This window comes from Lepus europaeus, chromosome 11 (genome assembly GCF_033115175.1).
Source record: "Lepus europaeus isolate LE1 chromosome 11, mLepTim1.pri, whole genome shotgun sequence".
Classification (NCBI taxonomy): domain Eukaryota; kingdom Metazoa; phylum Chordata; class Mammalia; order Lagomorpha; family Leporidae; genus Lepus; species Lepus europaeus.
Window position 1 is genome coordinate 104304845 of NC_084837.1, and position 20046 is coordinate 104324890.

Below are 20046 nucleotides of genomic sequence, written 5' to 3' on the forward strand. Positions count from 1 at the left end.
GCCTTCCAGGACCCCTGATCTTCCCCAGTGTCCTTTTAGGCTAGGTGTGCCCATATGGGTGCGTTTTCCCCGGCGACAATAAGCAGGAGTGGCCTGTTTGATTTTGGGGATTGGGGGAGACGGGGTGCTGTTTTCCCTCCCCTTACTTTTTTTCTGCAATTGGAAAATGGAGTTTCTGGCAGGGCCTGGAAGTCACTTTGGCCCACGCATCGACTTCAGAAAAGCAGATCAGAGCAGGACGATGAGACAGGAGGAGGTTCGGTCCTTGTCACTGTGCGCCCCTTGTCCTGGGGCCTTTCCCCGAGACAGACTTAACTCGCTATCATCTTTAAACTGCTGTGGGATCCCAACCCTTGGGACGCCCGCATCCCATCTCAGTGCTGGGGTCCAAGTCCTGGCTCTGCTCCCAATTCCGCTTCCTACCAATGGAGACCCTGGGAGGCAGCAGGTGATGGCTCAAGTCCTTGCCACCCCATGTGAGCGACCTGGATTTAGTGCTTGGCTTCCAGCTTCATCCTGGCCCAGCCCAGGTCTCTGCGGGCATTTGGGGAGTGAACCAGAGAGGATGGGAATTTTCCCAGATGCTCTCTCTCAGAGAGAGAGAGAGAGAGAGAGAGAGAGAGAGAGAGAGAGAGTCTGCCCCTCAAATAAGTAAAAATAAAAAACAAACACTCTCTTATGAAAATGAATCTCAGAAAAACAATTTTGAGTGAAAAGATGCAGCTCTTAGAAGAACATATATAATTCCATTTAAATAAAGGTGAGGCCTCCCAGGACACAGACGCCACATGGAGCCTGGAACCAAGAAAGTAAACTTTTGCCACTTTGTGGAACTGTTGTGTCCTTGGTTCTGGCCAAAAGGTGGTCAGAAATATTGAGCACCAGGCTCCCATCACTAAAAAGGCTTTCTCTCTCTTTTTTTTAGACACTATGTCTTTTTTTTTTTTTTTTTTTAAGGTAGATCTATCTATCTATCTAACTAAAAGGCAGAGTTACAGAGAGGCAGAGGCAGAGAGAGAGTGAGCACTCCATCTGCTGGTTCACTCCCCAAATGGCCACAACAGCCAGGGCTGGGCCAGGCTGAAGCCAGGAGCCAGGAGCTTCTTCTGAGTCTCCCATGCGGGTGCAGGGGCCCAAGCACTTGTCACAGAAACCTGAGGTGGGAAGACCGCCTTCGTTCAAATAGGCCCCACAGACAGTGGAGGATCCGAGCGGTGTGTTGATGCCAGCGGGCTCGGCTGGAACTATTTCCCGAGAGCTGAGCAACAATGCCGAGTGTCTTACCATGTTTATAGGTTCGTCAGCACCACACCTCGGCCATTACGGCATTGGTGGCTTTACATTGCAGCCTGCGTGATGTAGGACCACACTTCCAGTGGTCGGTGGGCCTGGTGTGTTTGTAAGAGAGATACCAGGGGCAGATTCATTAGATCAGGTTTACGGGTGGAGTTGACAGAAGCAGAAATTGGACGTCTTCCTCCCTAGACAAGGTCACAGTGGGCAGCTCCCTCACTAGTTAACTGAGAGCAGCCACTCTTCAAGGTTTGTGCTGGGAGGAGGGGTCTGCTTCTCTTTCTTTGTCTCTGGTTGTGGCCATATATCCTCTACAGGGCCATCTTCCGCTGCTTTCCCAGGCACATTAGCAGGGAGCTGGATCAGAAGAGGAGCAGCCGGGACTCGAACCAGCGGCCATATGGGATGGCAGTGCTGCAAGTAGCGGCTTTACCCACTACACCACTGCGTCAGCCCCAAAAAGAGACTCTTGCAAGTACGATGTTGGCCCCTGGGCTGTCCTGGTCCACAGCCTGGCCCCCAACACCCCAGCTGGGGCCAGCACCATTCTGGCCTCGCTCTTAGGGCTTACTGGCATTGGAGCAGTGAGCACTTGCTGAGACTGGCCCAGGGAGACCAGCTGCAGGACAACGGAGGAAGAAGACAGGAGGGCTGGTAAGGCCTGGAAAGGTGGGTGCTCCTCTCTGCACATCTAGCCTGAGGCCACTTCTCCAGCAGCTGCCCTGGAGCCCTGTCAGGGTGAGCCTGGGCTCTGACTTCCCAGCCTGGCCATGCTAAGGGGCTGCTCTTGCTGGATCCACACTCCTCCACCCCCAGAGAACAGCTGGGAGTGGGGTGGCAGGCATCCTCAAGGTGGGGAGGCCCTGTTCATGCCTGCCAGCCATGTCCCCCATTCTTGGCATCTTTAGACTCCGAAATCACATATCAAGGTCCATAACTCACTTCACCAAAGGTCCACCAGAGTCAGTTTCAGGGAGCAGGGCTCTCGGGTGTGTGCCAGAGTGGGGGCCGGGGGGTGCTCATGGTCTGTGAGAGACCCTCGAGGGAAGGACGGGCTGGGGCCTTGTAATTATCTGTGCACATTTCTGTAGCTGCAAATGAAAAAAAAAAAAAACAAAAAACTAAAAACAGGGTTTGGTTTGGAAGGCTTTGGTTTGATTTATCAATGTTTAAAATGCACATACTTGTTCACCCAGCCTGTCTTAGTTACAAATAACAGCTTATTGGGCCGGCACTGTGGTGCAGTGAGTTAATGCCCTGGCCTGCAGCGCTGGCATCCCATGTGGGCGCCGGTTTGAGTGCCGGCTGCTCCACTTCCGATCCAGCTCTCTGCTATGGCCTGGGAAAGCAGTAGAGGATGGCCCAAGTCCTTGGGCCCCTGTACCCGCGTGGGAGACCTGGAAGAAGCTCCTGGCTCCTAGCTTTGGATCGGCACAGCTCTGGCTGTTGCGGCCAATTGGGGAGTGAACCATCGGATGGAAAACCTCTCTTCTCTCTCTGCCTCTCCTCTCTCTGTATAGCTCTGACTTTCAAATAAATAGATTTTTTTGTTAAAAAAAAAAACAAATAACAGCTTATCCCAGAGTTATATTCACATATGTGCATGAGACATTTTTGACAAGGATTTTTTTTTTTAAGATTTATTTATTTATTTGAAAGTCAGAGTTATACAGAGAGAAGGAGAGGCAGAGAGAGAGAGGGAGGTCTTCCATCTGTTGGTCCACTCCCCAATTGGCTCAATTGGCTGCAATAGCCGGAGCTGCGCCAATCAGGAGCCAGGAGCTTCTTCCAGGTCTCCCACACGGGGACAGGGGCCCAAGGACTTGGGCCATCCTGTACTGCTTTCCCAGGCCACAGCAGAGAGCTGGATCAAAAGTAGAGCAGCCAGGTCTTGAACCGGCGCCCATATGGGATGCCAGCTCTGCAGGTGGTGGCTTTACCCACTATGCCACAGAGCTGGCCCCAAGGATCTTTACTATAGCAGTTTGCAAGAGTGGAAGAGTTGGAAACAACTAAAAGTCTATCATGAGGAAGATTGCTAAAGCGAATGCGGCACATCCATATTGTCCAGTGTGTAATAATAGTGCTAATATGTGGCCACTCAAAAGAGCAAGTAGGGGACAGGTGTTTGGCCTAGAGGTTAAGGTACCGGTGAAGGCACCTGGGTCCCTTATCCTGAGGACTTGGGTTCAATACCCAGCTCCGGTTCCTGATTCCAGCTTCCTGCAAGTGAGAGACAGCAATGATGGATGAAGTCACTGGGTTCCTGTCATCCGCACGGGTGACCTGGATTGCTTTCCCGGCTTCTGGCTTCGGCTCAGTCTGGTCTCAGTCACTGCGGGCACTTGGGAAGTGAACTGACAGGTGAAAGTGCTCTGTCACTCACTCTCTCTCTCTAATATTTTTTGAAAAGAAGAGTAAGTTGGGGACCGACACTGTGGTATAGCAGATAAAACTGCCATCTGCGATGCCAGCACCCCACGTGGGCACCGGTTCGAGTCCTGGCTGCTCCATTTCCAAGTTAACAGGGAGCTAACTCGGCCTGGGATAACGGCTCAAGTGCTTGGGCCCCTGCTACCCTTGTGGGAGACCCGGAAGAAGCTCCTGGCTCCTGGCTTTCCTGGCCAAGTCTTGGCCATTGTGTGCCATTTGGGGAGTGAAACCAGAGGATGAAAGATATCTCTGTGTCTAAGTAAATAAAATATACTTTTTAAAAAGCAGGGTGAGTTGGAGAGTTGGATTTACAGATCTTGACGATGGCAAAGCAGATCAGTATGACAACTCACAGCCGTAAAAGCAAAGGTGGGAAGTGGACAGCTGAGCAGGTGCACGTGGGTATTCTGGGATGGAAAGACACACCAGAGGCCCTACCACGGTTGTCCTTGTAAAGGAGAACTGGGTGGGAGTAGGGGTTCCGGGAGGAAAACACACATCCTTTTGCAATGTTTGAATATTTTATTTATATGTATGCATTTCCTAGATTGACCAAGTACTAACATTTCCAAAAACAGGATTTGGAGTGGAGTGTAGAACCTCTATATGTGGCCCACACAGTACAGATTACACTGGGCGAAAGGACATCCTACCGGCGTTCCAAGGACAGACAGGGGACGAAGTGAGGATGATGCGAATGCGAGTGCGGCTGTGGGCAGGGGGTGGCGCTAGAGAGGCCAGACCTGGGACTGGGCCTGCGCAGGGCAGCGACCCTCGGAGAGAGCAGTGCTTTAAATAAACGCTCCCTGCAAAGGCGGCCTGCAGAGAGCAGACAGCCTAGGTCATCAGAGGGTCTGGGCGCGACGCTAATAATAATAATAATACATTTTTTTAAAAGCCACCGAAGCTGAGATGGCCCGTGGCCCTCGGAGCGCTGGCTCGGCTGTGCTGCAACACTGATGCGTGCCTCAGCGGCAGCACCCGAAAAGACGAGGCCGGGGTCCCCAGGGGCCGCTCTGAATTCGCCCGGCGCTCCCCGGGCAGCGCGGGTGCCGTTCGCTGGCGGGGGACGGCGGCCCCGGCCCCGGCGCGGGCGCCGCGGCCTCAGCTCTTCTTGCGCAGCTGGCTGTACTGCGCGCGGCCCAGGATGGGCTCCAGGACGCTGGGCCGGAAGAAGCTGTCGCTGACCCTGCGCGTGGGCTTCTCGCGCGGCGCGGCCAGGAAGCCCGAGCGCGGCGGGGCGAGCGTCTCCGCCTTGTCGTCCAGCCCCGGGCCCCGCGCGCTGCGCAGGCCGCCGCGGGGCGGCGCGGGGCGCGGCGCGGGCTCCGGGCTGGCGGGAGGCGCTGCCGACCCCTTGCGCTCCGGCTCGGCCGGCGGGTTGTCGATGTCGCGGAACTCGCTTTCGGGCTCCATCAGCGACAACCTGGGGAGCTGAGGGCCCGGCGGCCGCGTTAGGGGCCTCGGCGTGGCTCTAGTCCCTGGGTCTCCAACCCCCTTCTGCCCACCCCACCCCCCATTCATTGCCACTCCCGGAGCGGCCATTGGGAAGGCACAGGCTGGGGTGTGGGACAGCGTGAGGGGGTGGGAGTGCAGGGAGACCCTGGAGGTGGCGCCTGCACTGAGCCCTCCGCGGGGGAGGCCCTGGTACCCGATTCCCAGGTCCCTTGGGCCTTCCTAACTCTTCTTGGGCCAGAGCTGCAAGCCGCGTGGTCTACATACTGACCCCACCCAGGGGCCAGGGTTCTGTCTGGTCATGTTGGGGTGGGGGGCGGCGAGATGCAGGGGCAGCCATCGCCCGGGCAACCTCTGGGGTGCAGAGACTGAGTGATGTAGCTCCTTGCTGGCTCTAACAGCGCCTCCGGCCCTGGCCAGCCCCCACCAGCCTGCACAATGTGACTTGCTCTGGGGATGGGCCCCAAGAGATGGCAATGCTGTCCTCGGGGTTTTTCCTCTGGGTGACAGTATCGGAATAGACTCCACTGGTAATCCTTGGAACTCGTGCCCCACCTGTCCCGTGTGGTGCAAGACTCCTCCAACCCCTGCCTGGGCAGCAGCCCCCAGACCTGCCAGGTTTCAGCTGGGGGCTGGGGGAAGCTTCAGATGGATGGTGGGAGACTCCTGCTGGCACAGTGACCAAGGCCATGGGCCACGCTGCTCCCCGGGGTTGGGGGAACCCCGTATATGTGAATGTTCCCAGGGCACTGAGGCTTGCAGGGGGGTTAGTCCTGCAAGGAGGGTCTGCAGCCCCTTCAGTGAAATCTATCATGGAGAGAGTGCCTGCTTAGCCCGGGGTGAGACTCACCGGCACATAGTGAACCACAGTGTCCACCACATTGTCAGTAACGCCCTTCAGAGCGTCCGAGAGGGACATGGCCCTGCCCTTGGTGGAGGAGGCAGCGTGGGCGGGCGTGAGGTGCAGCATCCTCCCTGCCGTGCCCAGCACGGCCCTGGGTGCCCACGTCACAGCCGAGATGGTGCCGTACAGGGTTTTCTGCAGGGTGTGCGCCACGCTGCCCAGGAGGCCTTGCCGGCTGGGCAGGGCTACTACCTGCGGGCCAGAACGGGGTCAGAGACTCCCCTGTCCACACCCCCACACACACACACACACCTCTCCCCGCTCCCCGGGCCGCCCTAGAGTCATGTGGACGTCAAATTGAAGATACTTAGGGCCTGCTCTGGCACAGCTGTGTGTCCTTAGGATGGTTCCTCCCCCTTTTCTGCCCCTCAGTGCTTTGATCTGTAAAATGGGCCAAGACTCCCCGCCCTGCCTGATTTCCTGGGGGTGCCGTGAGGGATGGCTGAGAGTGACAGGGAGGTCCTGGGCGTTTGGGGCGGGGTGAAGCGTGCTGCAGCCATGTCCCACGGCCCAGGGCTGCGGCAGAGACCCCTACTCCCCCCTCTGCCTCTGCCCCTCCCCCCGTGGGCTGAGGGACCTTGAGCTCCCGCGCGCCCCCCCACCTCTCTGAGTTTGTACTCCTCCATCTCCGATTCCGACTCCTCCTCTGTCTCCTCTCCCTCTGTGTCTGTCTGGTTGGCGTGCTGCTCCTCCTGGGCCGCAGCGAGATGGTGCAGCCAGGGCACGCGGACCTCGCTCCGCCTCCGGGACACCACCTGCATGGCCGCCGTCGCGCCCCACTGGGCCAGGCTGCTCTGAGGGCGGGACGGCAACGTGTCACTGGTGAGGCTGGCGAGCCCCAACAGCCAGGGCCCCTGGCCCCAGGGTCAGAGCAAGGTGGGGCCCTAGCAGGATGTTCTTTAACTTTTCGTTGAGTGGTCACTTCCACAGGCTACAGTGCACCCTTCCTTTTGGGCACACAGCTGTGTAACTACCGCAGGCCAAGGCGGAGAGCACTGCCAACACCCCAGGGAGCCCCAGTGCCCCCACTCATCCACACTCCCACAAGAGTGGCCAGGGATTCTGACCCCTTCACCATGCATTGCTTTTGCTTATGCTAAAACTTTGTGCAAATGGATCACACAACGTGCATTCCCCCATGATAGTGTCTGCAGCTCCATGGAATGGCATGACAGGCACCCCTGTTGCTGCATACGTAAGTAGTTCCTTTTTTTTTTTCTTTAAGATTTATTTATTTTTTTTGAGAGGCAGAGTTACAGAGAGATAGGTCTTCCATCCGCTGGTTCACTCCCTAGATGGCCACAATGGTGGGAGCTGAGTTGATCCAAAGCCAGGAGCTTCTTCTGGGTCTCCCACTCGGGTACAGGGGGCCAAACACTTGGGCTATCTTCCACTGCTTTCCCAGACACATTAGCAGGGAGCTGGATCAGAAGTGGAGCAGCCAGGACTCGAACTGGCGCCCATATGGGATGCCGGCACTGGAGGCAACTGCTTAACCTACTATGCCACAGCACTGGCCCCAGTTCCTTCTTTTTCATGTGTGTGTGATATTCTATGGTGTGCAATCACTACAGTTCACCCCTTCTTCTACTGGTGGACACTTGCATTGTTTCCAGTTCTTGATGAAGGATAAAGCCAATTGGAATGTTTCTGACATGACGTAAGCGTTCATTCTGCAAACCAGGGTCTCCTTGCACAGCTTTCAGGATCACTGTTCTAGGGGAGTGGTAGCACCTGAGACTCTGCCCCCACTGGGCCAGGGGCAGGGGTGTGTGTGTGTGTGTGTCTAGCCCCCTCCAGGCCAGGGGGAGGGGTGTGTGTGTGTGTGTGTGTGTCAGCCCCCTCCAGGCCAGGGGGAGGGGTGTGTGTGTGTGTGTGTATGTGTGTCTCAGCCCCCTCCAGGCCAGGGGGAGGTGTGTGTGTGTGTGTGTGTGTGTCAGCCCCCTCCAGGCCAGGGGAGGGGTGTGTGTGTGTGTGTATGTGTGTCTCAGCCCCCTCCAGGCCAGGGGGAGGGGTGTGTGTGTGTGTGTGTGTCTCAGCCCCCTCCAGGCCAGGGGCAGGGGTGTGTGTGTGTATGTGTGTGTGTGTCTAGCCCCCTCCAGGCCAGGGGGAGGGGTATGTGTGTGTGTGTGTGTGTGTCTAGCCCCCTCCAGGCCAGGGGGAGGGGTATGTGTGTGTGTGTGTGTGTCAGCCCCCTCCAGGCCAGGGGCAGGGGTGTGTGTGTGTGTGTGTGTGTGTGTGTCAGCCCCCTCCAGACCAGGGGGAGGGGTATGTGTGTGTGTGTGTGTGTGTCTAGCCCCCTCCAGGCCAGGGGGAGGGGTATGTGTGTGTGTGTGTGTGTGTCAGCCCCCTCCAGGCCAGGGGGAGGGGTGTGTGTGTGTGTGTGTGTGTCTCAGCCCCCTCCAGGCCAGGGGCAGGGGTGTGTGTGTGTGTGTGTGTATGTGTGTCTCAGCCCCCTCCAGGCCAGGGGGAGGGGTGTGTTTGTGTGTGTGTGTGTGTGTGTCTCAGCCCCCTCCAGGCCAGGGGGAGGGGTGTGTGTGTGTGTGTGTGTCTCAGACCTCACTGGTAAATGATTCTTAACACAGAGGACAAAAGGGAACGAGAGGCCACAGCATCTGGCACACAGTAAGTTCTCAGCAGACAATTGCTGGAATGAGTGATCCAGGCCCGGCAATGCTTTTAAAAATACTCAAGGGGCCAGTGACATGACATAGTGGGTTAAGCTGCTGCATGCAACGCTGGCATCCCATATCAGAGTGCCAGTTCGCGTCCCGGCTGCTCCACTTCCAATTCCTGCTAATGTGCCTGTGAAAGCAGCGGAAGATGGCCCAAGTGCTTAGGCCCCTGTCACCCACCTGGGAGACCCAGATGGAGTTGCTGGCTTGGGGCTTCAGCCTGGCCCAGCCCTGGCCATGTTAGCCATTCGGGGAGTGAATCAGCAGATGGAAGATCGCTCTCTCTCTCTGTCACTCTGCCTTTTGAGTAAATAAAATAAGTGAATCTCAAAAAAAAAAAAAAAGTACCATTCCTATGATGACTGAAAAGTGGTCATCTTGTTTGCTGACCTGCATGCTTTGATGTTTTTATTTCCTTTTTTGCACTTAGTTTCTTATGAATGCATGGAGAGGTGAGGGTGGGGAGCAGTGGGGTGTCAGCCCTCCCTGGACCTGGGAAAGGCAGCCTCTTCCCCTTGGGTGCAGTGCAGATGGAAATTAGAAGCTTCTAGAAGGGAAAAGTCAGGGACACTGGCCAACTGGGTGCTTGCTGCACAGGATGAAGCCTCATGCTTTGCTTGTTTAAGGATGGCACAGCCAGGTGCCTGGGTACCAGGTGGGAAGGCCCACAGCAGGAGGCCCAGCTGTGGGGGGTGAGGATGGGGGGAGGACCACCCTAGCAAAGCAGGCTGGAGAACCAGCCCCACTCCTCCAGACTCTCATCCTCAGATCGCAAGTCCCAAGGCTGGAAGAGAGAATATTCCCAGGATGGGTGGGGGCGTGGGTGGGGGACAGGAGGAACCAGAGGTCCACAGGTCCCTGGGATTGGGGGGGGGGGCAGGCGAGACTGAGCTCAAGGCAGACACTTACCAGGGGCGCCACACCCGGGATCCACATGGCCAGGGCATGGCCCTGCTTCAGCGCCCAGGCAGTGGTCTGCATGCCTTGTCGAGAGAGCGTGTTGGCCAGGGCCCCCACCCTGCTCGCCAGGCTCGGCTTGGCCTTGGGAGGCTTCTGGCCTTGCTGGTGTCCGGGAGCAGCAGCTGGGTGGGGATTTGTGGGGAAAGAGGAAAAGAGTTCAGAGAGGGCTGGGGAAAGCCTGGGGCTGGAGGCAGTGGTCGCAGGGCCATCACCAACTCCCTCGGGATTGTGCCACTCACCCCCCCCCACAGGTGGGGAGGGGCCAATGGCCGGAGCATCCACCTGGCAGTCCCGCTGGGCCCTTCCTAATCCAGCCTCCTTCACCTCCCTCTGACTCCCGGGCAGCAAGAGTAAGTTGTGGGCCCTGAGACGGCAGGTACCTGTCTCTTCCTTGGCCTGTGGCAGGAGGTATTCCACCACCTTCTCAATGCCACCCAAGGCCAAGTCGGCCCCGCCAGAGGCCAGGCGGCCAGCCCGGGTGCTGGCAGCGTACTCGGCCGTGTCTCGGGCCACCCCCCAGGCGAGCTCGCAGCCAGCCAGCGCGGCTCCCAGGACCTTGTCTGAAGTGCTGGCGATGGGCACGCTGATGCTGTTCCTGGCGCTGCGGAGGCGTGTGGAGATGCTGTCCTTCAGCTCAGATGCGATCTGGGGAAGTCGTGGCGGGAGGGGCTCAGGCCACCCTCTGGGCTCAGCTCCCTAGCCTGGCCCAGGGTACTGGGCACCGGTATTTGGGTCCCTGCATTATGCTGGGCCCTAGAGGGAAAAGGCTCCCACCTCACTGTGCCAGCCTCATGGACTTCCTGGCCCCTTCACACCCCCATCACTGCTGTGGCTTTGAGGACAATCTCCAGGTCTTCCTCCTGGGCTGCACCTGACGCCCTCATGCCCACAGGGCCTCTCTGCTCATAGTCCCATCTGCCTTCCTATAGGCTGATAGCCATGGTTGATCTTCCTGCCACAAGTTATAAACGGAAATAATTTGCCTTTCTCTTCATTAACCTGGGAGCTCCTTTGTGACAAAGATACTGCCCTTTACCTGGAAAGATGGGGGAGTGGAGAGCACAGGTCCCAGGCAGAGGTGCACCTGCCGGGCTCCACTGAAGGTGGTTGCCTCTGAATTCTGGGGACGTAACCCCTTCCCCAGAGGGTGGGCAAGGGGGTCAGTGGGAGAGCTCATGCCGTGGGGCTGGGGGCTCGGACAGTGCCTGGGTGGGTGGAGTGGATGAGGTTAGAGACGGAAGCTCACTCCCCCATGGGCAGCTGCCCCGTGAATATGGCTCCCTGTGAAGGGACCTGCTCGGGCTCTGGGCCGTCAAGGCTGGGAGCTCTAGCAGAGACACTGCAATTCTGTCTTCCCTATGCGTATGACTCCCAGAGGGCCCCAATCTGACTTCCTGCTTGAGTTTGCCTTTGGGCTTGTGCCTGCTGCTCCGGGAAAAACCTGTGTCCATTTGGCTCCAAGGGCAGGGAAAGCGGCCACCGTGCGGCTGTAGGGGCCTCCCCCAGCCTGGAGGGGGCTTGCTGCAGAGTCTGGCACCGGTGCACCCGAGGGCGAGGCAGGCACTGGGGCCGAGCAGGGGGCTCACCTTTTCCGGAGGGTACTGGAGGGCGGGGATCCTCTCCTCCAGGTGGTCCAGGCCTCGGCAGGCCAGCTCATTGGCAGCCGTGACTGGAAGGGAAGGACCATGTCAGGGTGGGGTTGGGGGTGGGGGTGCGGCCCCACTCTAAGAACCTAGCAGTGGCCTCTGGGCCAGAGGCAGCTCCTCAGAGCCCTGGGGGCCCAGCCCTGTTGCCTCCCAGGTGTCCTTGACCCTGAGCCCTTTGCCATCAGTAGCCCCGACCTGCGCTGGGACAGGCCCACACTCCAAGCTCAGCTCCCACCTCCACGCAGTGTGTGGCCTCAGGTGAGCCACAGCCTGTGTGTGCCTCGGCTTCCTCGCAGCCCCCTCCCTCCCTGGCTGCCCAGGGGCTTGGTGTGGGCGGCAGGAAGAGGCAGCACGGAGGTGTGGGTGGGAGGCGGGGCCTTGGTGGCGCCAGTCTGGGCCTGCTTAGTGCTAGTGGTGGCACTGCCAGCAACAGCTGCCGCAGCCCCAGGTTCTCCACACTTTTAATTTCACCACCTCGTATGGGGATGGTCACCAGTATGGCGAGAGCCACAGGGAAAAAAAAAAAGGAGTTGCAGCCCCGAAGGAGCGAGGCCAGCTCCAGGGATGCAGGTGCTTGGAGGGGACGCAGCCTGGGGGCTGCTGAGGACGGAGACTCTGCGAGCACGGCTTTAAAGGATGCTCCTATAAGAGATGCTTTCATACATGCCTTCTCGGGCATCTTATCTTCCTTCACAGAAAGCTCAAGCCCTGATGACTGGACTGTCTCAGGACTGGGAAAGGATGGAGGGAAGGAGGCCAGCCCAGGGCCGGGGGCCTTCACCCCTCTCTTCTCCTGTGGGCTGGGTGAGAGCCTCAGATCCCCCTCGTTCTCCAGCCAGCAGCGAGGAGGGAGCCGGACTTCTCAGCCACGGCTTGGAGAATTCACTTCAAGTGGGGCTGAGCAATTTGAAGGGACAGGGCTGCTAGGGCTTGATGGACAACTGTCTTCTCGTCCTGGTTCCTGGCTGGTGGCCCTCTGCTGCCCCCACGTGCCAGGAGCTGGTATCACCAGCTGTGGGGCCCAGCCAATGTCCCCCATTCCCAGCCCTGGTGCCCACCAGTCCTGCTGTTAGAGCCACTGGATTCATAGTGAGAGCGGGTGTCTGATCTGCCACAGGCCCCATCATCGCCACTTAGCCCCGCCCACCCCTTCCCCTGCCAGTTCTTTGCCCGGTCATTGTCATCCCAGGTGACAGCCAGCTGGGTGATGATGGGGCATCCACAAGTACAGGGAGCTATATTTATATCTTTGTGTCTCTATGTGAGAAGACCGTGGAATGGGATGTAGGCCTGGGTAGGCGGTCGGGTAGACAGACAAGCAAGTTATCAGGTGATGGGACAGACAGACGGGGGACAGTCAGCCGCGAGTGGCAGTGAGGACTCACACTGGGTGGACAGCCTGCGGACCACTGGCTCCATACTCCAGGCAGCCAGGCTGCTGGCACCCTGCACGCCCTTCTCGTAGGCATTGCACACGGACGCCACCAGGGGGTGGGCTTCCTTGGTGCTGGCGTAGGTCTTCTGGAAGCACTGGCACGTGCCGCTCACCACCGGCAGCTGCAGCACCCGCTGTAGCGCGTTCTCTTGCTCCTGCCAGGGAAGGAACCCATTCGCGTTGTTGTCGCACCTCTCTCTCCAGCCTTCCCGGAAGGTGAGCTCAGGCGGGGGGAGCCCATAGTGAGTCACTGAGCCTAAGTGACCTGGGAGGAGCCAAGGCCAAAGAGGTCTCCGGATGCCAACAGTCACGGGGACACGGGGAGCCCACAGGGAAAGCAAGACGCACCTGCAGCACCTCCTGGTCACGAGCCAGGTTCTGGAGTGCTGCAGAGACAGAGGCAGCCCTGTCCTCCTCCCTGGCCACCCCTCCTGACCTTGGCAGGAGAGAGAAAGTGTTGCTGCCGTACGTGTCTGGTGTTTTGGTTCACCTGGCACTGGTGGCCTCACCTGAACACTTGTCCTGTTGTCTGGGACACTGCCCCCTGCCTGTGTGCCCTGGCCCCGGCATCTGTGAGGCTCACCCTCCATCCAGGTCCCCCTCTGCCCAGCCGTGCCCTTTCCCGCGGGACCCAGCTTGGCTGTCACTGCCCCTTGAAGCTCCCGGTCCTCGTCCTACCCAGCTGCCCCTGGACGGTCACCCTTGGAACCGCCGTGCTGTGGTTTTGTGTATGCCTGGCCCTCTCTCCCAGTGCCTGTCGCTGCTATACCCTGAGATGGCCTGGCCCATAATGTCAGCTCAATAAAGCCGGACTGCGCGGGGCAGAATGGGAAAGCTCAGATCTTGGGCCTCCAGGGGGCGTGCAGTAGGAAGCCCCACCCACCCCCCTGGAAGGCTCCCGTCTCTTGGAGGGGAGGGGAGCACTCGTCCTCAGAGAGAGAGGCCTGCGCCCCTTGTCGGCCAGCTCTGCGGGCCCGAAATCCACCTGCAGCCCTCAGCCCACCTTCTGCCCCTGGAGCAGCACTGGGCAAGCCTATTTCATCCCTCGTGGTTGGCTCTTCCCGTAGTTGAAGCTAAAAGTGTCGCCCGTAAGAGGTCCCTTCTCCATGCTAAGGAGCTCCAGGTCCCAACCTGGTTTTTTTTGTTTGTTTGTTTTTTTGACAGGCAGAGTGGACAGTGAGAGAGAGAGAGAGACACACAAAGGTCTTCCTTCACCGTTGGTTCACCCTCCAATGGCCGCCCCGGCTGGCACACTGTGGCGGCGCACCGCACTGATCCGATGGCAGGAGCCAGGTGCTTCTCCTGGTCTCCCCTGTGGGTGCAGGGCCCAAGCACTTTTTGCCATCCCCCACTACCTTCCCGGGCCACAGCAGAGAGCTGGACTGGAAGAGGAGCAACCAGGACAGAATCCGGCGCCCCGACCGGGACTAGAACCTGGGGTGATGGCGCCACAGGCGGAGGATTAGCCTAGTGAGCCGCGGCGAGGCCCCAACCTGGTTTTGTGGGCAGTTCACCCCATGGTCTGGTGGCCATCTCTGCTGGACGGACTAGTCTGGAGCTGTCTTTCAAATCTAGCACACAGACTTAAAGGCAGCCTGCAGGTGGGAGTGGAGCGTGCCGGCTGTGGCAGACCCACAAGTCTTCATTATCGGGGCACAGTGCTCTTGTTATCGGGGCGCTGTGTCCTTGTTATTGGGGCGCTGTGTTCTTGTTATTGGGGCACAGTGCTCTTGTTATCGGGGTGCTGTGCTCTTATTATTGGGGCGCTGTGCTATTAGCACACTTCGGCAGCAGTCACATGATTCAACTTTAGCTCACTCTTAGCCACACAGAGGGAACCCACATTGACTGCCTAGGGGACAGTGAGCTCCAGGCACTGGCCCGGGTGCCTACAGTGACCCTCTGGCGCCACCATTGGCTGATGAGAGACTGAGACTCAGAGAAGTGAAGTGACTTCCGCAGATTGCACAGCTAGTACATGGCCATGCCGGGATTCCAACTTAGGTCTAAAATAGCATTACATTAAATTCTGTGTGTGTGTGTGGGCCGGCGCCGTGGCTTAACAGGCTAATCCTCCGCCTTGCGGCGCCAGCACACCGGGTTCTAGTCCCGGTCGGGGCACCGGATTCTATCCCGGTTGCCCCTCTTCCAGGCCAGCTCTCCGTTGTGGCCTGGGAGTGCAGTGGAGGATGGCCCAAGTGCTTGGGCCCTGCACCCGCATGGGAGACCAGGAGAAGCACCTGGCTCCTGGCTTCGGATCAGCGCGATGTGCCGGCCGCAGCGGCCATTGAAGGGTGAACCAACGGCAAAAAGGAAGACCTTCCTCTCTGTCTCTCTCTCTCACTATCCACTCTGCCTGTCAAGAAAAAAAAAAAAATTCTGTGTGTGTGTGTGTGTGGAGGGGGGTAGGTGGCCAGCATTGTGACGCAGGGGGTTAAGCTGCCACTTGCGACACTAAATCCTCTATGAGTTCAGCTCAAGCGCCAGCAGCTCCACTTCCCATCCAGCTCCCTGCTAATGTGTCTGGGAAAGCAGCAGAAGATGGCCCAAGTGCTTAGGCCCCTGATACCTGCATGGGAGACCTGGATGGAGTTCCTGGCTCCTGGCTCCCACCTGGCCCAGACCTGGCCATTGGACTATTTGGGTAGTGAACCAGCAGATAGAATCAATCTCTCACTCTTGCTCACTCTCGCTCTGCCTTTCAAATAAATAAATCTCAAAAAAAAATTCTTGTGTCTATTGTGAGCATCAAGAATTCTCTGCTGAGGTCAGGCTCAGCTGCTCAGCTGCCTCTGCAGCTTTGAACCCGACTGGGGCACGATTCTACTCTGCAGGAGAGGCCCTGGCCTGTGCTGTCTGTAGGCGACCGAGCTGGAGGAGCCCCCAGGGACACCCGCGTGTCCATTAGACAGAGCAGGCCACGGTGTTTTAGCTTTTCATCTCGCAGGTGACTTGGAAATGGGAACTGGTGAGACACCGTGAATTTAAACAAGTAGATATTTTCTTTAGCATTTTGGATAGCGCCTTCAGGGGTTGTTTTCAAAAGCAGAAACAGATCCTGGGGCGGGAATAAGCGGCTCTCTATTAGGACAGCTCCACCAGGAGTTCACTGTTCCTTCCGTCTCCGGGTTCTGAGTCAATCAACACAAAACTTCAAGCAGCCAAAGTTGGGACCAGATGGTTGTTGTACAGGTTCATTTTTTTTTTTTTGGACAGGTAGAGTTATAGACAGAGAGAGACAGAGAGAAATGTCTTCCTTCCGTTGGTTCACCCCCTAAATGGCTGCTATTGCCGGTGTGCTGTGCCAATCCGAAGCTAGGTGCTTCTCCTGGTCTCCCATGGGGTGCAGGGCCCAGGGACTTGGGCCATCCTCCACTGCCTTCCCAGGCCACAGCAGAGAGCTGGCCTGGAAGAGGAGCAACCGGGACAGAATCCGGCGCCCCAACCGGGACTAGTACCTGGGGTGCCGGTGCCGCAGGCAGAGGATTAGCCAAGAGAGCCATGGCGCCGCCTAGGTTCATGGTTCTCAAGCTGCACTGTCTGAACAGTGCCCAAAGCAGGAAGGCCCTGCCAGGAGTCATCAGGCACACTTGAAATTATCAGGACCCAGGGCCGAAGCTGTGGCACAGCAGGTTAAAGCCCCGGCCTGCAGCACCAGCATCCCTGGTTCTAGTCCCGGCTGCTCCACTTCCAATCCAGCTCTCTGCTATGGCCTGGGAAAGCAGTAGAAGATGGCCCAAGTTCTTGGGCCCCTGCACCGGCATGGCAGACTCAGAAGAAACTCCTGTCTCATGGTTTCAAATCAACTTAGCTCTGGCCATTGCAGCCATTTGGGGAGTGAACCAGCAGATGGCAGATGGAAGGCCTCTCTCTCTTTCTCTCTCTGGCTCTACCTCTCTCTGTAACTCTTTCAAATAAATAAAGTAAATCTTTTTTAAAAAAGTATCAAGACCCCTTCTGGTCATAGCAAAAACCAGATCAGAGCTATACCACGGGACACACTGAATGTCCAGCCCATGCCCACACACAGTGGCACAGGCTGCACACTGCTCAACTCCAGGCAGTGTCTCACCACACGAATGACACTGAGAGTGACAGAATCTAGTGGCTCTGCAATGAGCAGATGAGGGGACTTCAAAAAGATCGATGGAAAATGGAATTCAAAGATAAGTTGATGCTGACGCAAATATCTTGGATAGTTTTTCCATGACATGAGTTCTCCATGAAGACAAATGCATGGATTTCAGAAGTTTTTTGCACCACGATAAACTTTCCTTTCATTGTGCTTCCCACAGACCTTTTAAAGTGCCCCTGTGTGGTCAAGCTGGGGGGTGCAGCAGGGTGCAGGACACAGCAGCACCCATCCCCTCCAGCCCTCCCCCCACCCCCAGCCAATACGACCAGCCTTTCTCTAGGTTCTTTGGGCATCTTTCCCACCCAGATCCTCCTGCGGATAGCAGTGGGCTCACACATAGCGGGCAGTGGGCTAGGACCGCAACTTAGACACATCTTCCTGTGGTCCCAGGACTTCCCTGCCCTGGCCCTGCCCCTCCCGCTCCCTCCACTGTCCATCCCCACGTCCTGCAATCCCAGATCACTTACCGGGAGGTCTCCATCCAGCAAGGTCAGGCCCTTGTTCACCGCCATGCTCGCTTGTCACGCTGCAACACACAGAGTCCCAGGTCCACCAGAAACCCTCGGGCCTCAGCTCCACAGGGGCAGCTCCCCCCGCCACCGTCTCACGGCCACCAGCTGGGCCCAGGCTTCCTGAGAGCTCGACTGCCCAGCACAGAAGTTTGAAGGGTGAACGTCACGTCCAAGGCCACCCCTTAAGGTCCCAGAGCAGGGAGGCGCTCCACGGGCTGTTGGCTCAGATGGACGTTTTCTTAGGAGGGGCCGGGGAAAGAAGTGAGAAACTCAGGCAACCATGGGAGAGAAAAGTCTCAAGGCTCTTAAATGAGGGCCCCAAGGAGGCTAAAAGAATGTGTGCAGCCACTCTCAAGGCCAGCTGCTCCAGCCGCCTCCGGGAAAGGCTGGGGTCGCAGGTCCCCCACCCGCTTGCATTCACCTGGCGCTCCCCCTCACTTTCCCCAGAAGGCCTTGACCCCCGGCCCCCACCTCTTCCCTTTCATGCCATCGACCCAGGAGCCCCAACTCACTGCGGCCGCCTGTTGCCTCTGCCGGAGCCCAGGCTGCAGTGCCCCCGGAGAACACACAGGTCCAGCCACTCCAGGGAGTCTTGGGCAATGTGAGTCGGGCCTCCCAGCTAGGGGAGGGCGGAGGGCCAGAGGGGCAGAGGAAGCTGGGCCGGCTGCGGCCACAGGTCTGACCCAGGGTCCCCTGGGCTTATATCCCAACTTCTGTAAGGACATTTAGCCAACAGGGAGGGAGAGCACAGAGCCGAAGGCGATGCTCGTGCAGAGGCCTGCTGATGGCAGGCCCTTGCAGGCATCCATTCTGAAACATTTCTGGCCCTCCATTTGCAAAAGGAAAAAAAACCAAAAGCCCACCCTGCTTTCTGGAAAGGACTGGGCTACACATTGCTAATGTGTTGCTAATGGCATTGTGGCACAGCAAGCTAAGCCGCCACCTGCGATGCTGGCATCCCATACTGGAGTGAGTTTGAGGCCTGCTCTTCCAGTTCTGATCCAGCTCCCTGCTAATGCTCCTGAGAAAGCAGAAGATGGCCCAAGTCCTTGGGCCCCTGCCACACACGTGGGAGACCAGATGGAGCTCCTGGCTTCAGCCTGGACCAGCCCCAGCTGTTGTGGCCATTTGGGGATCAAGCTGGGGGATGGAAGATCTCCCTTGCCCTCCCCCTGTGTGTCTCTCTGTCTCACCATTTCAAATAAATATATAAATAAAATAAAACCACAGGCTCTAAAGTTCCAGAGAGTTCCATCGTCTTTGAGTCCTTCCCAACAGAGCCTCCCGGGGGGAGGGGCGATTTTCAACCCATTTCCCCATCCTCAGTTACTAGCGAGAGTGAATCCTAAACAGCATGAGTTAAAGCCACAGAGGGCCAGTGACAGGGTGGACCAGGAGTCTGTTCCCATCAGCAGCACCGCCCTTGGCAAAGACTCAAGCACAAGCCCAGGTTCTAGTCCCTGACTTCAGAACCGACAGGGCACTGTGGTGTAAGCCACTGTTTCCCGCGAAGGATCCTGGGAAGGCAGCACTTAACAGTCCTCGCAGCTGGTGGACTTGTACACGCGATGGGCTCTGCAAAGCCGTGAGCCGTGGGCGACAGGAGAGAGAGGCAGGGGTGCAAAGAAACAGTGCGTACGATAGATCCTCGGTGTTCAGTCCTGTGTGTGTGATGCAACAGCGACTGTGCCACTGTGACTACGTAGCCTCCCAGCCTGGGCTCCTCACGTACAGGACAGCCACAGAGACAGAGGGAAGCATTTAACAAGTGGCTCCCCCCTCTCCGCAAGGGTCAGGCCAGATTACATTTGAGGCTGTGTTTGGACAGCAACCCGGGCCAAAGGGCAGCTTCCAGTCCCTGGAGCAGTGGCTCTGGGCCAGAGGTAGTATCGTACAGGGCTCTGCTGACAAAGCTGGTCCTTTGGCCGCTCGGGCTGGGATTCCAGAATGTGGGTGAGAGGTGAGAGGCGGTGAAAGGGCCCCGAGAGTCCCTGGGGAAGAGGGCAGGACAGCTCGCCAGCAGCGGCTTGCGGGACACGGTGCTCTCTCCCTTCCTTTCTCCCCAGCCCCCCACCACAAAATTAGGGTCTGGGTCATCTTGTTCACAGGCGGATTCCCAAAAGCAAGCACAGCACTTGGATGCTAGTTGAGAAAACCGATTCTGAGGCTCCAAATCCACCAGGATTCTAACTCCACCACAAGTTCCTATGGGCTTTGGTGTGCATGGGGGCTCAGCGGTGGGAAAGACACACAGGGAGGCGGCTCAGGGCCCCCATGGAAGTCTCAGTGCCCTCCAGAAGACAGAGCGCTTCCCAGGCTGCCCATCACCACCCTAACCTGCACGAGGAGACAGGCGCCGTGGTACCTCCAGGCAGAGCAGCCAGCCAGACAGGGCTACCGTGGCCCCCTCCCAGGGGCAGCGATGGTGTGGCTGAGATCTCCTTGGAGGTGCCTCTCGCCCCAGCAGCTCTGCAGCCGGATCTTTCCCCACGTTCCTCCTCTGCCCAGAGCTCCCTCTACCAGCGGGGCGGTCGGGGTGGGGGTGGGGGTGGGGTGTGCCCCACTGCTCCATTCCCACAACACCTTCGCAGACACCAGTCA

At 58.0% G+C, this 20046-nt stretch overlaps 1 protein-coding gene across 1 annotated transcript; it reads right to left on the bottom strand.

The window, feature by feature from the left end:
• Positions 1-4830: 4830 nt before the first annotated feature.
• On the bottom strand, positions 4831-17445 carry PLIN1 (perilipin 1). Its single transcript, XM_062204829.1, has 8 exons — positions 17401-17445; positions 12749-12953; positions 11304-11386; positions 10098-10362; positions 9667-9839; positions 6685-6876; positions 6029-6274; positions 4831-5157 (listed from the first exon to the last, which is right to left on the bottom strand). Exons 1-8 carry the CDS (start codon positions 17443-17445, stop codon positions 4831-4833), a joined length of 1536 nt encoding a protein of 511 aa, XP_062060813.1.
• Between the last annotated feature and the right edge of the window lie 2601 nt (positions 17446-20046).